This window comes from Mus musculus, chromosome 9 (assembly GCF_000001635.26).
Source record: "Mus musculus strain C57BL/6J chromosome 9, GRCm38.p6 C57BL/6J".
In the NCBI taxonomy this organism is placed as follows: domain Eukaryota; kingdom Metazoa; phylum Chordata; class Mammalia; order Rodentia; family Muridae; genus Mus; species Mus musculus.
In genome coordinates, this window is record NC_000075.6 from 65,624,058 (window position 1) to 65,641,809 (window position 17,752).

At 47.9% G+C, this 17,752-nt stretch overlaps 1 protein-coding gene across 5 annotated transcripts in view; it reads left to right on the plus strand.

Moving 5' to 3' along the window:
• The first annotated feature begins 5,298 nt into the window (after positions 1–5,298).
• Rbpms2 (RNA binding protein with multiple splicing 2) overlaps positions 5,299–17,752 on the plus strand; it is a 31,181-nt gene continuing 18,727 nt past the window's right edge. Inside the window, exons 1-2 of one of the 5 annotated variants that reach the window (XM_006511456.4) lie at positions 5,299–5,410; positions 6,649–6,840. In XM_006511456.4, the coding sequence (XP_006511519.1) occupies positions 6,772–6,840 (69 nt within the window). In that variant the 5' untranslated portion in view covers positions 5,299–5,410; positions 6,649–6,771. Of the gene's footprint in view, positions 5,411–5,563; positions 5,666–6,478; positions 6,841–17,752 lie in introns of those variants that run through there. The other 4 variants (XM_006511455.2, XM_006511457.2, XM_006511458.4 and 1 more) reach the window with 4 other exon arrangements.

Sequence of the window (17,752 nt, forward strand, 5' to 3'; positions counted from 1 at the left end):
AACTGAACCACACACTTTGCTTTTCATTCATTCAACTTCATTCCTGATTTCTTCCTGCCAGAACCTGGGAAGGCATTCAGAAGTTACAATGGGACTTAAGGAGGAGACTCATCTCTCTCTCTTGATTGTTTCTTAATTTTCAGCCAATGATGGAAAGAAACAGTAGAAACATCTTTTGGCACGCGGCAGAGAGGAGACAATATTGTCTTTCTAGAAGTGTGGGGTGAGGTCCCTAGTCCCCTCTTCCTACCTCATAATCATACCTATTGCCATGGACTCTGTGGCCATCAAAGAACTTCAGGGTTCCATCCATAGGAAAGGCAGAGCAACCCCCCTGACAGTCTGAAAGGTATCTCTGGTTTTACTTTAGGAGAGCAAAGTCCTGCCAGAGGCACACAGTTACCACGTTTCCTGGCTGCAGACCCAGGTCTGTGGAAAGGCTACCCTGGGAGTAATAGCATTTGTTTCTGATTCAAACTTGAGATCTAGGTTCACAAAGTGGCTCTGAATAAAAGAAGCAAAACAAAACAAAACAAAACAAACAAACAAACAAACAAAAAGACATCTTAGAAATTCTGAGACAAAAACGACCCAGTCTAACTTGACCTGAAAATACAGCGAGCATTACTTGTTATTCTTACAAGTGAGTACTATTACTTCAATTTTTAAAAAAGATTTATTTATTTATTATATGTAAGTACACTGTAGCTGTCTTCAGACACTCCAGAAGACGGAGTCAGATCTCGTTACAGATGGTTGTGAGCCACCATGTGGTTGCTGGGATTTGAACTCTGGACCTCTGGAAGAGCAGTTGGGTGGTCTTACCCACTGAGCCATCTCACCAGCCCCCCTATTACTTCAATTGTATAGCTTATTTATTGATACTGAACTAGTGACTTGCTCAACATTCCGAAATCAGAACCCTCACTACCTCTCTGGTGTTCTGAGACTGTCTTACCATGCATGTACATATCCTTGGCTGATTTAGAGCTTGCTATGTAGACCAGGCTGGCCTTTAAGTCACTAAGATCTGCCTGCTTCTGCTGGGACTAAAGCGTGCATGAACATTTCCTTAAACACCTGCCCTTGTTTTTTGAGCGGCTCCCTGGGACTTGAGCTGGCTGATAAAGCGAGGCTGGCCAGTGGGCCCCAGGAATCCTCCTGTCTCTGTCTCTTCCTGTTGGGATTACCAAGGAGCTCTTTATGTGCTGAAGAAAGAAACGCTGGTCCTTTCCCTGACATCTAATGATATTTACTAAGGGCTAGAAGAGCTCCTTCAATTGTTCTAAGCCTCGGTTTTTTTAATATGTAACTAGAGATTGTAGGAACAACAGGGGGATATTAACAGTACAGAGTGGCATTATGTCCCCACCCCCCAGGCCCCCCAGCCCCAGCCCCTCCTACCCTGACCTCTTGCACCTGAAAGGCTGGAACTTAAATCTCACTAGCAACCAAGAAAATAAGCCTGAGAAACACCCATCTTCTGAATCTTAAGGTCCTGAACCAATGCTGTTATTACCCAGGACATCTTGTGGTGACGTTGAAGTCAGAATTCTTTTTTTTTTTTTTTTTTTTTTTTTTTTGGTTTTTCGAGATAGGGTTTCTCTTTATAGCTCTGGCTGTCCTGGAACTCACTCTGTAGACCAGGCTGGCCTCGAACTAAGAAATCCAACTGCCTCTGCCTCCCGAGTGCTGGGATTAAAGGCGTGCACCACCACGCCCGTCGAAGTCAGAATTCTTAAGATCTGCTTGGGAATGCCCAGACACACCAGGAAGGTGTTTCTCAGGAGTGAGGTGATCTGACTTTTTTTTCCCCCCTACTTATTAAGAATGAACTGGTGTGGTGGTGCATGCCTTTAGGAGCAGAAGACAGATCTCTATGGGTTCAAAGCCAGCCTGGTCTACAAAGCAATTTCTAGACAGCCAAGGCTTTTCAGAGAAACCCTGACTTGAAAACAAAAAACATAAAACAAACAAACAAAAACCACAAAAAGAGTGAAAGGCTGTGGCCAGGAGTGGTGTTACACAACTGTGATCCCAGCACCTAGGGGAAAAGGCAAGAGGATCGCTGAGTCTGAGGATAGCTTGGTCTACACAGCAGGCTCCAGGCGAGTGTGACCCTGCCTTAAATCAAACGAATAAATAGTTAAACAAGAAATATATGCACAGAAAATTAGAGAAAGGGGCTTAGGCACCAGACAACTCTGAAGCCTCCTACAGAAGCAGCCTAATATTATTCAGTGTAAGTTTGCTGAAGATATCTTAATGAAAAGCCACTGCTTAAGCTCTTTGCTAAAGGCCCGGAGGCTACACCTCTGTAGGATACTTGTTAGAATTAGGGAAGATTCCAAAACAAGGTATTCCCAGGCTCAAAAGAAAGAAGGCAGCACTGTGAGCATATGGAAAGGAGAGTGGAAACCGAGGAAGGGCAAGCTGGGGTGGGGGAGACTGCAGGGGATAGAAGTGTGAGAAGCTCAGAGGTGAGGCCAGAGGAGGAAAGACTGGCATAGTTGGAGGGAAAGCTCCCATTTTCCAGGCAGGAAGCCAAACCTGTACTACCACAGCTTCTCTTTCTAGCCAGATGAGGACTGATCCTATAGGCAATATCAAAAATCCTAATGACACACAGGGAAAAGTGGGCTGGGCAGAGCCTTCTGGTCTCCCTCATCTCCAAATCTCTTTAGGGTTGGAGATATACTTTCAGGGGTTGGGGGGTACAGAAAAAAATCAGACAGTTGCCTCTGAAGTGCTTAAGAGGTATCACACATGCAGGAAGCTTTTCTGACACATTAAGAATCTTTTTTTTTTTTTTTTTTTTTTTTTGGTTTTTCAAGACAGGGTTTCTCTGTGTAGCCCTGGCTGTCCTGGAACTCACTCTGTAGACCAGACTGGCCTTGAACTCAGAAATCCACCAGCCTCTGCCTCCCAAGTGCATTAAAGGCATGCGCCACCACTGCCTGGCCACATTAAGAATCTTTATGGTTCTGGGGAAACGGCTCAGTGGATCAGAGCCTTGCTCTACAAGTTCAAATCCTCAGCATATATGTAAAGCAGGCTTTTGGAACAGACAAGGTAGATTCTGAGAATTTGTTAGCCTAGCAGAAGAGCAGAGCTTCCGTCTGAAGCATGGCAACAAGAGGCTGAGTGAGAGAGACTGGATGTGTTGTTTTGGCCTCCACATGCACACAGGCACATCACCTACTCACTCCCTCCACATACACATGAATCCCCATAAAAACTGTTACTTATCTATGGGTCTAGAAAGATGGCTCAGCAGTTAAGAGCAGCTGTTGTTCTTCCAGAGGACTCTAGATTCCAAGAACTCTTGATGTCCTCCCACTTCTGTGAGGACATACATACGTGCAGGTGGTGCACTACACATACTCAGGCACATACACTACGTAAAATAAAAGGAGAGGGGTGTTTTTTAGTTGAGACAAGGTTTTTCTGTGAAGCCCTGGCTGTCCTGGAGTTCCCTCTATAGATCAGGCTGGTCTTGAACTCACAGGCATCTGCTTGCCTCTGCTTCCCGAGTGCTGGGATTAAAAATGTACACCACCGCATGGTGTGTACATGGGCATGGTGGTGCACGCCTTTAATCCCAGCACTCATGAGGCAAAGGCAGGTAAATTTCTGAGTTCAAGGCTAGCCTGGTCTACAGAGTGAGTTTTAGAACAGCCAGGGCTACACAGAGAAACACTGTCTCGAAAAAAAACCAAAAGAAAAAAAGAAAAAAAAAAGAAAAGAAAAAGAAAAGTTAAGTATATGTTCAGAACAGAGTGTAATCTTGGTTTTAAAGTATGCATAGAAAAAGGACTAGAAGAATTTAATAATCTTGTGAATCAGGCAGCTGGACTGTTCACCACTAGGTATTTTTCAGTATTTACAAAGTATTAGCATTAGAAAAGTATTACTTTCTAACTGAATTGATAATTTCCTAAAGTGACAAATGCAGCCATGGGGGCCCAAGGAGGTCCCTGCCTCATCTGTCACTTCTTTGGGTCTCAGCTTCCTCATCTATAAGACAGAGTCCTTAACTACAAGATGCCCCTCTGGATTAGAAAAGTTAAAATCGGGGGCTGGAGAGATGGCTCAGTGGTTAAGAGCACTGACTGCTCTTCCAGAGGTTCTGAGCTCAATTCCCAGCAACCACATGGTGGCTCACAACCATCTGTAATGGGATCTGATGCCCACTTCTGGTGTGTCTAAAGACAGGTATAGTATACTCATAAAAAAAATAAATTTAAAAAAGAAAAGTTCAAATCAACCCTATAGGGGTTACCTAAGTTTAGAAAACTGACTGGGTTTCTCCCCTGGAAAAGCTACAGCAGACGACTTCTTCTTCTTCTTTCTTCTTCTTCTTCTTCTTCTTCTTCTTCTTCTTCTTCTTCTTCTTCTTCTTCTTCTTCTTCTTCTTCTTCTCCTTCTCCTTCTCCTTCTCCTTCTCCTTCTCCTTCTCCTTCTCCTTCTCCTTCTCCTTCTCCTTCTTCTTCTTCAGATTTATTTATTGGAAGAGCAGTCAGTGCTCTTAACCACTGAGCCATCTCTCCAGCCCTACAGCAGACTTCTACAGCAGGATCCTAAAAGGAGGGAAGGAGGGAGGGAGAAGGGGGAATTCCTCTTTGGCAAAGGAAGAAGACTTCGCGAGACTTATAGGAAGATTTGCAGGAGGGGAAAGTGTGGTAGAGGTATCTGAGGACGCACAAGATTGAAAACACCTGGAGATGCTGGAAGCTGGAAGAACCTTAAAACTCTGGGAAAGTGTAGCACCTAACCTCGGATTATCAGTGCCTGACTCTTGCAGAAAGCAGGGCCTGACCCAAGCATTAGCACTAGTGTGTGTAGTGGCAATTCTGTGTTACCAATAAATAAGTATAGTCAAGTACACAGGCCCGGGTCACAGTAGGGGTTCAACAATTACTTCCCAAATGGGTGAACATATCATTGGCAAAACCTCCATTTACTTATCCGTGAGATGACAAGTTATCAGGGAGTCACAGCACAGCTCTCACGCATGATGGAGCTAACTCTATTTGGCAGGTCCGCACAGGGAAGTCCCCAGGGACTAAGCCAATGCCCAAGGTCAAGGTTCCTAACTGGTAAGGGGGCTGCAAACCAAGACTTTTTTTCACCTGGACCGCCTCTGAGCGCGGCCTCACGCCCCGAATCCCGCTACCAAGACTTAAGTTCCGTGCTTTGAGTCGGGGCAGTAGATCCCACCGGGAGACACCTGAGCCGAGCCCAATCCGCTCTCCTCTCAGCTATGGCTGCTCAAGGATTATCGGGGACTGCGGCTGGGATGTCTCAGTGCACATAAAGGAACCCATGGGCAGGGGCGCACGAAAGAACCCCAGTGCTCTGGCGGCTCCGCAGGGCAGTCAGGGCCGCTACTCTTCCAGTGCGACTTCAGGTAGGTGCCGGTTTTTTACAGGCTGCTGGCAGGAGACGTCCTGGTCAGCATTTATTCGGCCTGGGGGAAAATCCGGCCCTGAGGCCGCCCCCCCCCCCCCCCCCCGCCACCACTGGGTGGGAGTCTAGGCGACCCCGCCCTAGGCGTCAGCCGGCTCTTCCCTCCCCCACCCTGGGGTTCGGAATTGGAGCGGAAAAAGAACGAGCCGTGAGAAGTCTTAAAAGCGGGGTGGAGGTAACGAACGGAACCTTCTAGGTTAGTCGAGGTACCCCCCCTTCCTGAAGTTAAAAAGGATTGGGCTTCCTTCACCTCCTCTTTTGAGGTGACGGAGGTTGTGAGAGTGAGGAAAGAATTTGTATTCTAATCCCCACCAACTGGGCTGGAATCCTCTGGCCAGATAGGGGAAGTGATTTCCTCAAGGTCACTCAGCCAAAAAAAAAAAAAAAAAAAAAACTCTCGGTGACTTGCTCAAGATCAGGTGTTTGCCGCCCTACCCCTTCCTCGCCTTCACCCCCAAAACCCGGTCCCCGGCTGCTTCGCGCGAAGAGAACCGCTGGCCCGGACCCGACAGGAATTCGGGGCGAACGATGTGCTCGCGACAGCCTACACCTCCACATCTGGGCATGAAACCGGGAGCCCCGCTGCCGCCGCCGCCGCCCTCGCCCTGGCTGGGGATGCAACGTGCGGGTCACCTCAAGCTCCACCCAAGCCCGCGCGGCTCCTTTAAGAAAAGTTCTCTGAGAGAGTTCATCAAAGTTTAAAAAACTTGTCTGGGAGAAGGGAACGGTGGGGTGCAAGGGAGCCGAGTCGGGGAGAGAAAGGGAGAAGGGGGTGGGGGTCGACCAAGGAAGCGGAGTCGGGAAAACGCCGGAGCCAAGGAAGGCAGAAAGGCCGGAGCGTCGCGGCCCGGGCCGGGGCTGGGGACCGGGCCGGGGCCGGGGCGAGCCCGCACTGGGCTGCGGGGATTGGCTGCGCGTTCCCCCGGAGACCGCGCGCGGGGCGGGGGCGGGGCGGGGGAGGGGCGGGCCGGGCCCCAGCTGAGGCCGGTTCCGGCGCCCGCCCCCTCCTCCGGCGCCCGCCCCCCGCCGCCGCGAGCGCACTCGCGGGCCGCCCTGAAAAGCCGGAGGCGGTGGCCGCACGGGCTCCGCTCCCTCGGGTTCCCGGTGCCTTGCCCCTCCGGCCGCCTCCCGCACCCGCCAAACTTAATGTGATCCCCCCCCCCTTTCCTTTCTCCGTAGCCTGACGCGGCAGCAGCCGCTTTCCTCACCAGCTCGCACTCTCCTCGGGGGCGCACGGCTCGCCGTGCCCCTGCCCACCACGGGACAGAGCGTCCCGCTTCCCTCTCCGCGTCCCCCCTCACCATGAGCAACCTGAAGCCGGACGTCGAGCACTGCACGGGCGCGGGCACCGGCAGCCCGCTGGAGGAGGAGGTGGGTGTGCGGCCGCGGGAGCCGGCGCGCGTGAGGTGCACGCGGGGCCGCGGGCGGCGCGAGGTCCTGCGGGCCACCGCTCCTGGCGCCTTCCCTCCGCTGCCCTTCGCCCTGGGGAGGAGCAGCCCATGTCCAGCGGGCGGAGGCGTGCGGCCTGAACTAGCCCGGCGGGGCCGGCATTGTCTCCCCGCCCTCCGGGGCTCGAGGAGGGCGCGCGTCCCCGTGGTGGGCTCGGGGCGCCGCGGAGGTCCTACTCCCGCTGCCCTCCTTCCCCAAGCCCGGTGGGGCTTACGCTTCGCCTGAGGCGCGCCTCCTGGGTGGCCTGGACCTCCGCCCCGACTGTAAGGAGCTGAGAGGGATTATCCCGGTGGGTGCGGGAAGCTGGCTCACCCTCCAGCCTTTCCACCTCGCCCCCTCCCCGTGACCTTGGAGGCCTGGCCGGCTGCCCTGCGCTTAGGTTAGAGCTGTGGTCTCAGTGGGCAGGCGGGCTTTTCGCCCTGTCTCAGAACTTGGGCTTCTTCAGAGAGTTGAGCCGGCAATTTAATTAAAGTCGGAAAAGAGAGAAGTTAGAAGCCTTGAGTATCCCCTGTTCTCGCCCTTTGACCTAGTAGCCAAGCCAGTACCCCACACTGGCCAGGGTGGGATCTTCCAAGGAGAGGTGACATAATCTTGTCCAGCTGCCCTATGCAGAAAAAGAGGTTATGAGACCGCGTCAAGGAATCATCACTGCTCGTGGTTTTATCGCCTGGTGAGGACGACGTACTTGTGGGGGATAAAAAACCTTTAAGGTAACTTCGAGTGGAAACTAGGCAGGCCGGCTCAACTACTATGGGTTCTAGGCTCCTAGGGAGCTCTTTAACGTATGCTGTGTCACTCCAGGGCTGAGAGACCCTTCCTGCCCCGCCCTGGCATACTTTTGCCCAGGAAACCAAGGGCCAGTTATCCAGCCCTAGGGCCCTTCCCCTTGGTCTGGGGTAGAAACCGCAGAGGCCCTGATGTTTCTTACTGGTTGTGCTAATGAGTTGGTGCAGAATGACCCACTGTTGGGCTGGGCCAGCAAGAGGCCTGCTACCAGCTTCAGTGCACCAGTGGCATGACATCTTGAGACATCTTGATAATCTAGGTTTGGATCCTGGAACAAGGAGGCAGGGAATTATATGCAATGATTCACTCAAACGATGGAAAATGGAAGGGGGGAGACCGCTCCTGAGGTCTCTACTAGTAGCTCTGGAGTGAGTGGTAGCTGGTCTTGGTTACTGTTGGCTTTGTCCTCTTTGAACCTTTGGGGCCCTTCACCCCATCCTGATCTAAATGGTTTTTAGAGTCTCCTCTGAGAGTTGGAAGTGAGGAGTGTGTTGTTTGCTGTTGTGTCTGTGATCTCTGCTTGTTTCCCCACCCCCTTGTGCTGAAATTTCGGGGAGGGCAAGTGCTTCCTGAAGCTGTTCCAGGACCCCCAAATTATGCATCTTTTAAAAGGTTGGCCCTCAGCAGGGACTTCACACTTAATGAAAGGCTGACCAGATCCTCAGACCTGTTCTGTTCTGTCTGGGGAAGGGAACTAGCCATATGGTCACAGGGAAGAGTTGGAAAAAGTGTGTGGGGCCTGGCTACTTTTAAAAATTGTCTTTCTGGGAGAGAGGGCAGGGTATTCAAAAAGTAGAGCCACTGCTCTTTCCCCTAAGGACTGGTGATAGGCCTTGGTGATTCAGAGAGTTCTGAGTGGTACCCGTAGAGGGACATGGGCTTAAATTTAGTATTTAGCAAGAGTTCTAAGCAGTAGGTCCTTATTTGGGTAGCATGTACACTAAAATAAAAATACAAGATAGATTAGCATGGGCTCTGTTAAAGGTGACACAAAAACTTATGAGGCATTTCGTACTGAAAGATAAAATAGAACTGGTAAAATAACTAACCGGGTATTTGCTACTAAGCTTGACTGTCTGATCTGTGGAATCCACATGGGGGGGGGGGGAAGGGAGAGGGAGAGGACTAATTCTTGGAAGTTGTCCTCTAGCCCCCACAGTGCACCCTGGCACTCATTTACCACGACGACCACATAAAAACAAATTAAAATGTAGTTGAAAGTGGAAAACTGAGGGCATGGGGATCTCCCCATGTCTGCTCTTGTCTGGTGGGAATAGGAGTCGTCGCTTCCCTTAACAGTGTTTTGATCAATAGCCCAAGAACTCTCAGCTCCGTTTCTTTCTGGTTGCTTAGCTGGAGCTTCTCTCCTTTAGTTTAGGTGGTCTCAGGCAGTCAGTTTTACAATCCCTAAGCACCGTCATCCAGAAAATACTGTTAACATTGTTGATTTACTGCTGTGACTGAAACTGGCCCTTCCCAATCATCTATTGATTAGCTATAACAGGCCTAGAGAAGTAAAGGCTACAGTATACCTTTAACACCTCAATTCCTAAGAATACCAGGTTGCAGGAGAGATGTATTTTCTAAGTTCTAGGAGGAATGAATCCCTGCATCAACTTGAACTGCTTTGTATAATCAGGTTTCCTTGCTTGCCTCCTGCTCTCCCCAGGAGGGTTCGTCCTATATTATGAATCTCAGGTTCCTTCTCTGGAACATAGATGAAAGGATTGCAGGCCGGGGTGGGGAGTGAGGAGGACTTGCTGGGTAGTGGTGGTTGTGTCTACCATAGTGACACTAGGAAGTTAGAGGTTAGCTCTCCCTGAGATGAGGGTGAGTACAGTAGGAGGTTGTTAGTGTGGAAAAGTTGTTTCAAAATGTATGGCAGACATCAAAGGGTGAGTCCCCAGACAGAGGCAGAAGGATCCTAGGTTCAAGGCTAGCTTGGCTCCATAGAGTGAGGCCTTGTTTCAAAAGCTTTGCTTTTGAAGGGAACAGGGTTGTTGTGGATTATGGGGCCTCTTTTATTTGGATAGCTACTGGTAGTTTGCTATATGGAGAAATAACAAAAGCCAAAGCCACGTTATGAAAGGCCCATAAGAAAGAGCATGTGAAGTTGGGAGGAAATTGCCATTTTCTTGCACTTGAAGGAAGACAGTGGAAATTAAGGGAAAAGCGGAAGTTCTTGTTTGGTTGAAGGCTATACCCTCCTCCAGGTGGGTCTTGATGGAGCACCAGATGATTTAACATAGACCCTGAAAATCCTGCTTAGATTCTAGTGATTCTCCCAGGGGGGAGGCAGTGTCTCTGGAGAGCAGTGTGTGTGGTATTTATTTATTGAGAGGGTCTTGCTACAGGCATAGGCTGACTTGGATTGCAAGCCTGTCTTGAAACTATGTAGTTTAGTTACTATGACTTCAAATTCTTGATCCTTCTGCCTCAGCCTTCTGAACATTGACTTTATTGTATTCTTGGGATTACAGATGTGTGCTACTATTCAATGTTACTTAAAGCTACTTTATTGCAGTATGATTGACACTGATAAAGCTACATTTTTTCAACATGTAATTTGATGAGTTTGGACACTTTGGCTGTAGTTACTTTTTGTATTTGTTTTGGTTTTGGTTCTAAGGATTAATCCCCAAGCCATCACTGATGCTAACTAAGCAAGCAAGAGGTCTGTCACTGAGCTGAATCCCAGCACCTACAGTAATTTTCTTTTTAGAGCCCTAGCTGGCCTAGAACTTGGCCAGCCTCAGCTTCCCAGGTGCTGGGATTAACTCCTACAGTAATTTTTAAATTAGGAAGCATCCTAAAGTCATTAAAATGTGGTATTTGGATCCCCGAGTATGTTTCTAAGACAGAAAGAAGCTAGTTATTTAGTTAGTTTTTAAGATAGAGCCTCACTACCTAGCCCAGGATGACCTGAAACGTAACAAAGTTCCTCTTCCTTCTGCTTTCCTGATGCTGGGATTAAAAGCATGTGCCATCATTCCCAGCTTGTAAAGAAGTTTTCTGTTAACCTAATTGTAAAGTGTAGAAAGTCAGAAGTAATGGTAGCCAAGGTATCTACATTTGGACCTATGACTGTTATCTTTCCTTCCCATAATGGCACCTCTGAGAAGTTAATAGCTTAACTCTCCTCTCTGAGGTGTGGATAAGTAGGATGATATTAGGCCTGCAGTGATGGACAGGCCAAGGTTAGTCTAAATGAATGCAAAGAAATTCTAGAGTACAGTGTATGATGTGGGCATCTTCCTTTCCTTTTTTTTTTTTTTTTCTTCAAATTTTAGTTTTTAGTTATATCCAGTATATGTATGTGTCAGTGTATATGAGTGCATGTAGGCCAGAAGAAGGCATCATGTTCTCTGGAACTTAAATTACAGGTGGACTCTGGTACTTAATTGAACTTCGGTACCATGCAAGTTCAGTAGGGGCTCTTAACTACCAAACCATCTCTCCAACACCCCCCCCCCCCTTCCCCATTTCCCTTTTCTTTTCCCTGATACATTTTGAGGATGAGTGTGGATAGGTCATGCCTGTGATTTTAGCTCTAAAGAGGTTGAGACAAGAAGACTGTCTTAAGTTCAAGGCCATTCTGACTTATACAGGGATTTTTAAGCCAAGGCTACAGAACAAGAACCTGACTCAATACACACATCAAAACCAACCAACCAAAGCTGGATGTGGTGTTGAATGCTTCAAATCCCAGCATTTGGATAGGAGCTGGAGGGATGGGAGTTTAAGGTATATTTTAAGTCTTACTATGAAGAGACTCCATGACCAAGGCAACTCTTTGTTTTGTTTTGTTTTGTTTTTCAGACAGGGTCTCTGTGTGTAGCCCTGGCTGTCTGGCTGTCCTGGAGCTCACTCTGCAGACCAGGCTGGCCTCGAACTCAGAAATCCGCCTGCCTCTGCATCCCAAGTGCTGGGATTAAAGGCGTGTGTCATCACTGCTCGGCCAAGGCAACTCTTACAAAAGAAAAAATAAAGCATTTTAATCAGGGGCTTGTTTATAGTTTTAGAGGGTTAGTCCATTTTGATAGTGGGAAGCATGGCAACAGTCATGGCACTAGAAAAATAATTGAGAACTACATCCTGATCTGAAAGACAGTGATAGATAGACACTAAGCTCTGTGTGGGCCTTTGAAACCCCAGAGCCCACCCCCAGTGACACACTTCCTCCAACAAGGCCACATGTTTTAATCCTTTTAAATAGTACCACTTCCTGATGACTAAGCATTCAAATCTTTGAGCCTTTGGGAACCATTCTTATTCAAACCACTGCCGCTGGATTACCCTGGGCTACTTTGTAGAGACCTTTCCTCCCCAAAAAAGGCTAGGCATATTTTGTTGCACATCTTTAATCCCAGCACTTGGGAGGCAGAGGCAGACAGTCTAGTTTACATCGTGAGTTCCAGGCCAACCAGGGCTAAAAAAGAAAAAAAGAAAAAAACAAACCACAGAAAAAAAACATAACAAAACAATCATCCACCCTCAACCACCAACATAAACCTACACACATCTGAAAGAACATGGAGCATCTCGGAGCTTGTCGGCAAGCTTTTCAGGATGAGGGAAGGAAGTCAGTGCTGTCTTCTAGGCACTTACATGGAAGCATGGCCCAGGCAAATGGATCCAGGAGGATTCTGTGAGGAGGTCAGTCTCCTCCACTCTCTAGGGATGGTTGTGGATGTATCTGTCTTCTCTGCTAAGACGAAGAGGCTAGATCGTTAATAGTAAGTAATAAGTAAACCTGACTGTAGTGTATGTCTTGGGCATCCTGTGGAGTATCCCTCCGTCTTATCCTCCTCTGATAGGAGCACTGCAGAGTCCTTACATTAAACCAGAGGCCAGAGGCTTGCTTTCACAGGGCGAGAGTCGGTGCTTAACCACATACTTCATGCACCTCTCTGTTTTACATTAGGGTTGGTGTAATGTGGTAGTTTGGAGAGGAAAAAATGTCTGTCATCAGTTGCTGGTGTTCCTGGTACTGGTAGTCAAACCTGCTTTGTGCTTGCTATCCAAATATTCTACGTCCCAGGTTCTACACTTGCAGCCAAAGAAAAGGAATATGATTTTGTTTTGAGGCAGGGTCCTTGACTTAATAATACTTGAACTTGCTAAGTAGACCAGTTTAGACCAGGTCAGCCTCAAACTCACAGAGATCTGCCTGCCAATGCCTGAGTGCTGGGATTAAAGTCTAACCGTGACCGGCTGCAACCAAAAAATTTGGTTGAGTTTGGTCTCCAGAGTAGAGGAACCTAGTGGTTGAGTCAGGCCATCTGTTTTAGGCTGGTGGCAACCTCAGACCTGGCAGTAGATGATGAGTAATCACCTCCAGCCAAAAGCTTTATTTTATCATACACGTTTAGAATTGCCATTGTCTGGGAATTACGAAAATGACTCAGTTATATTTTAAGTTTTCTACAGGAGTCAAAACCCTTAGTCATCTATGAAGGGGCCAATTGTTTTCATACACCATTGCCACAGACCACTGTGAGCATCTTAATTAAAGAAATGAATAGTCTTGCCCTCAAGTGACTACTGCTATTCTAGAGACATTTTCTTGGAACTCTTTATCTCTTCTTTCTCTCTTATGCAGGCATCCTTGTTGGTTTGCGCCATAGAGTCAGCTGTTAAATCCCATTCAGTGTTTGGACCTAACGGTCCACCCTCCCACCTTCTGGATTGGCATTGCTAATTCCGTATTAGAGTCACAGCAGTGGCTCAGGGTGTTGTCTTCTTTGTTTTAAGCCATTTATCCCACTGGGTCCTGGACAGATGGAGAGGAGGGAGAGTCAGTCATTGGTTCAGGGCTATCCAGACCTGAGTTACATTGCTGTGTGATAGCATGACCTGTCTGTTTCTATTCTGTTAGTCATATATAGTAGCCCTATTGAGCTCCGTGTCAGGTCTCTATGATCTGACTGTGTCTACCCCTTGCCTTATGAATGCTTGTTCACCAGGGAGTAGAACTCTTTGATTGGATTAAAAGGATTTGGAGATACAAGGCCTTACTGGAGGGTGTGTCACTGGGGGTGGGCTTTGAGGTTTTCAAAAGCTCTTTGCAGCCCAGTGTTTGTCTTTTGTAACCTGTGGATCAGGATGTAGCGCTCAGCTACTGCTCTAGTGCCATGCATGCTGCCGTGCTTCTGCCATGGTGGACTAGACCTCTGAAACTGTAAGCAAGCTCCCCATGAAATGTTTTCTTTTGTAAGAGTTCCCTTGGTCATGTCTCTTCACAGAAATAGAACAGTGACTAAGACACCAGGCATGAATGAAGGCAAGTGATAGATCATGATAGCCCATTACACAGCAGCAAGGAGAATGGGGGTGGGGGTAGGTGGACTTGTAAGACTTTTTTTTTTTTCTTCTTCTTCGAGACAGGGCTTCTGTGTGTAGCCCTGGCTGTCCTGGAACTCACTTTGTAGACCAGGCTGGCGTCGAACTCAGAACTCAGAAATCCGCCTGCCTCTGCCTCCCAAGTGCTGGGATCAAAGCCCACCAAGCCCAGCTGTAAGACTTCTTAATGTTGGGAATGCCCTGGAAACCTTGCCTCTGGGTGTGGCTTCTGATTTTTGCCTGGAGCCACAGGGCCATCACATCTGTCTCCTGCATCCTGCTGTAGCACCAACTCTAGAACTGCATGGCACTTCTTGTCAGCTTTAATTTTCTAAATGAGGCATAGGTCAGTGCACATGACAGGCTTTGACTGATTGTGTTCATAAAACATGAAGCCTTCTCCTGAGGCTAGGAACAGCTTAGAGGATGAAGCCTGAAGCCTTACTCAGTACTTTTTATATAACCAGCTCTGTTTCTCACCTTAGAAAACTTGCTATCACCCTAGCTGGTGATGGTCCCCGGTCTCTGCTCTTACCATTGCTATGAATAGTTAATCCTTTAGGGTATATTTTACAGCCTGGAGGGGAAGAGCCCCAAACTCTCCAAGCAGCTTGAACTTTATACCCTCAGCTCTTGTCTACAGGTTATCTAGTCCCAGAACTGGCTTGTCTGTAAAAAACGGGAGACCATATCAGTTTCACCTGCTACACCAAAAGGAATGTCGAGCGGATAGAGCCAGTGATTGATTCATTTGAATGAGTGTAACTATAAAGTGTGGTTCGGAATACAATCTCACAGCCAACCTCTGATGACATGTAATTGGGGGCTGGAGTTTGCTGGGCAGTCACAACAATGGGACAGACACTGAGGTCTGGAACTTTCTACCCAGTCTGATTTAGTGATAGTGATTTTGATCTTTGAAGTGATCCAAAGCGAGCTTTGGAATAAGGTGTCATGTGATCAAGAACTGCCTAAGAAATCACATGGTTGGTGTGTTAAGGAGCCACTGAGCCACTCCAAAGCTGCATAGAAAGCAGGGGAAGCCTGTCCTCAGAGCACTGGACTCCAGGGAGCCCGTGTCTCTAGGTTCATAGCCACTGCTTACCACGGTGCTGCTTGCTCTTTCCCTGTGCCCTTGATTAGTGCCTTATAAGTCCTGGGTCTGCAGGCCATGCTGCTAACATTCCATCCACCCCGCGTCAAGTAGCCCTATGCAGAGCTTCTTTCCCTGGGAGGAGTGAGAGTTAACTTGCTGTGCCAAGCCCAAGCCTAGGACTCAAGCAGAATCCTACTTCACCCTTGAGCACACCAAAGGAAAAATGGCCACCGAGATCAGACTGGCTGCCCTGAGGTTTCTATCTGGCAACCTCACACTGGTTCAGCAGTGACCCACCCCCCTCATAACCCTGGGCCCAAGGTGGCCTAAAGGCACACCACCCATTTACAGGTTTGTCCCTTTATATGTTACCTGTTGCTTTCTTGTGAAAGCAAAGGCTCAGGAGAGGGATAAAGAACATTGCTTACAATCTTACCCTGAGTAGTTTGTGTTTTGAGACAGAATCTCTGTGTAACCCCAGCTGTCCTGGAACTCACTCCGTAAGTCAGGCTGGCCAGGGTACTGGGATTAATGGTGTGTGCCACCACACCTGGCCCTTACTCTGAGTCTTAATTACCTTCACTTCCCCCTTTATAAAAGGAGTCCAGGCAAGTCTTTTTTTTTTTTTTTTTTTTTTTTTCCTTTATGGCTACACTTACTGTTCTTCTTGCAGTGCATGTACAAAGAAAGTCTGGTAACATGAGTTCAGTAGTGCATATCTGTCATTCTAGTTGTTTTGAGAGGTTGAGAGGAGAGAATTATTTAGGCAGCTAGGTTCAGCGCCTTCCTAGAACAAATGGTGACAGACCATCTAGAAAGGAAGAAGGAAAGGAAAAGTTTGGGTGTTTAGGATGTTCAGGTGTGAGGGAGCTGTTCCTTATTACAGCTGAGACAGGAGGGAAGGCCTGCAGCCACCTGTTCCAGTTGGTGATAGGGCCTGAGACTTCAGCCTAGGTCTCCCGATAACTGTTTAAGTCCATTTCTTGCATTTCTCTAAGTCTTGTTGGCAGTTGCCTTCTGATCAGGAGGTGAAGCCTGAATCCAGTTTCTTGCTTCAGTGGAGTCTCCCTTGTGGTGATCACTTCACGTCCCAGGATTATAGCATCTTTATAGAATGTTGAGCATTTTTGTGTCAGGAAAACGTTATGTGTGGACCCAGGGGATGTGCAAATGTGTTCCATCAGTTGACTAACACCTATCCAGAAACAGTGAGGACAGTGCTACTTACATAGAGGACAGAGATGGCAGTTTTCCGTTTTACCTCCCACCTCATCTGTTTGTTTGTATATGAGACAGAGTGTGACTTTGTGGGTCCGTCTGGCTTAGAACCTCCTATGTAGACCAGGTTGCCCTGTAACTCTGCCTCCCCACTGCTGGGATCAAAGGTTCTACCAGGCCCAGCTTTGGACTGTCTTCCAGAACTCCAGTCTAGTCTCGAATTCTCATGACTATTCTCTTGCCTCAGCCTCCACTCTGGAGTATGGTGTATGGAGTGTTGATATTACAGGTGTGTGCCACCATGGCTTGCTGGCTCCTTTCACCTATTTAAAACCGATGCTATTTAGGACTAACCACAGCATCCCCCTTACCCACTCTAGTGTTCCTCAAGGTCCTGTTTCTTTCTCCTTTGGTCAGAGCTGAAAGCAACTTGTCCCAGGGTGCCTAAGGCTGCTTCATACTGGGCTCTAAACAGACTGGCATGGTAAGATCAAGGTCTGGAAATTGACATCGACTTATGAACCAAGCACTTGGGGACCTTAAAGCTACTTTTTTACTTGTGCAGTGGCTGCTAGCAGCTCACTGGACCCCTGGGTCCTGGTTTTCTCATCTAAAAATACAGATCTTCCAGCTCAAAAATTCTTTATTTAGGCTACTACTGAGAACTACTGAGTGGGGGAAGGATGTGGGAAGGGCTTACAGGAGTCTTGTTTTTCCCAGTTTGGATTTCCCTCCTCTCCCCTCCCCCTCCTAAGTAGTGTTTTCCATCCAGATGACTCCGGTAGCCCTAGCTCCAGCCGTGAGTAGGCGGGACTTGAGTGAGAGTTACTTGAACCTTGATGGAATGGATGGTTAGGCTGCGGTCCCTTTCCAGTTTGAATTCTAACTTTAAGAGATGCTAAAAGACTTCTGGAGATAGCTCAGTAGGGGAGCCCATGGCTAGCTTGGACAAAGCCCTGGGTTAATCTCTAGGACTGCAAATAGAACACACTAAACAAAAACCAAAAAAGATTTACAGAATTCATTTTCTTTTCTTTTTTTTTTTCTTTTTCCCTTTTCAAAAACTGTCTTTCAGTTTTTACTTATTTGTGCGGTTTTTTTCTTTTTCCCTTTTCAAAAACTGTCTTTCAGTTTTTACTTATTTGTGCGGGGTGGGGGAGTCTCAACGTGTGAGACAACCGGCTGGGAGCCACTTGCCTTTCCTTTGTCGAGGGAAGATTTGATTTCTATTGTTTCTTTGTCACTACATCTACAGGCCAGCTATCCCACAAGCTTTAGGGCCGTTTTCCTGTGATATACAGCTCTGGGTTCTGGAGGTTGAATTTAGGTCGCTAAGCATGTGCACTGGCACTTTTAGCCACGGAGCCGTCTTCTAGACCCCCTTGTCGTTTT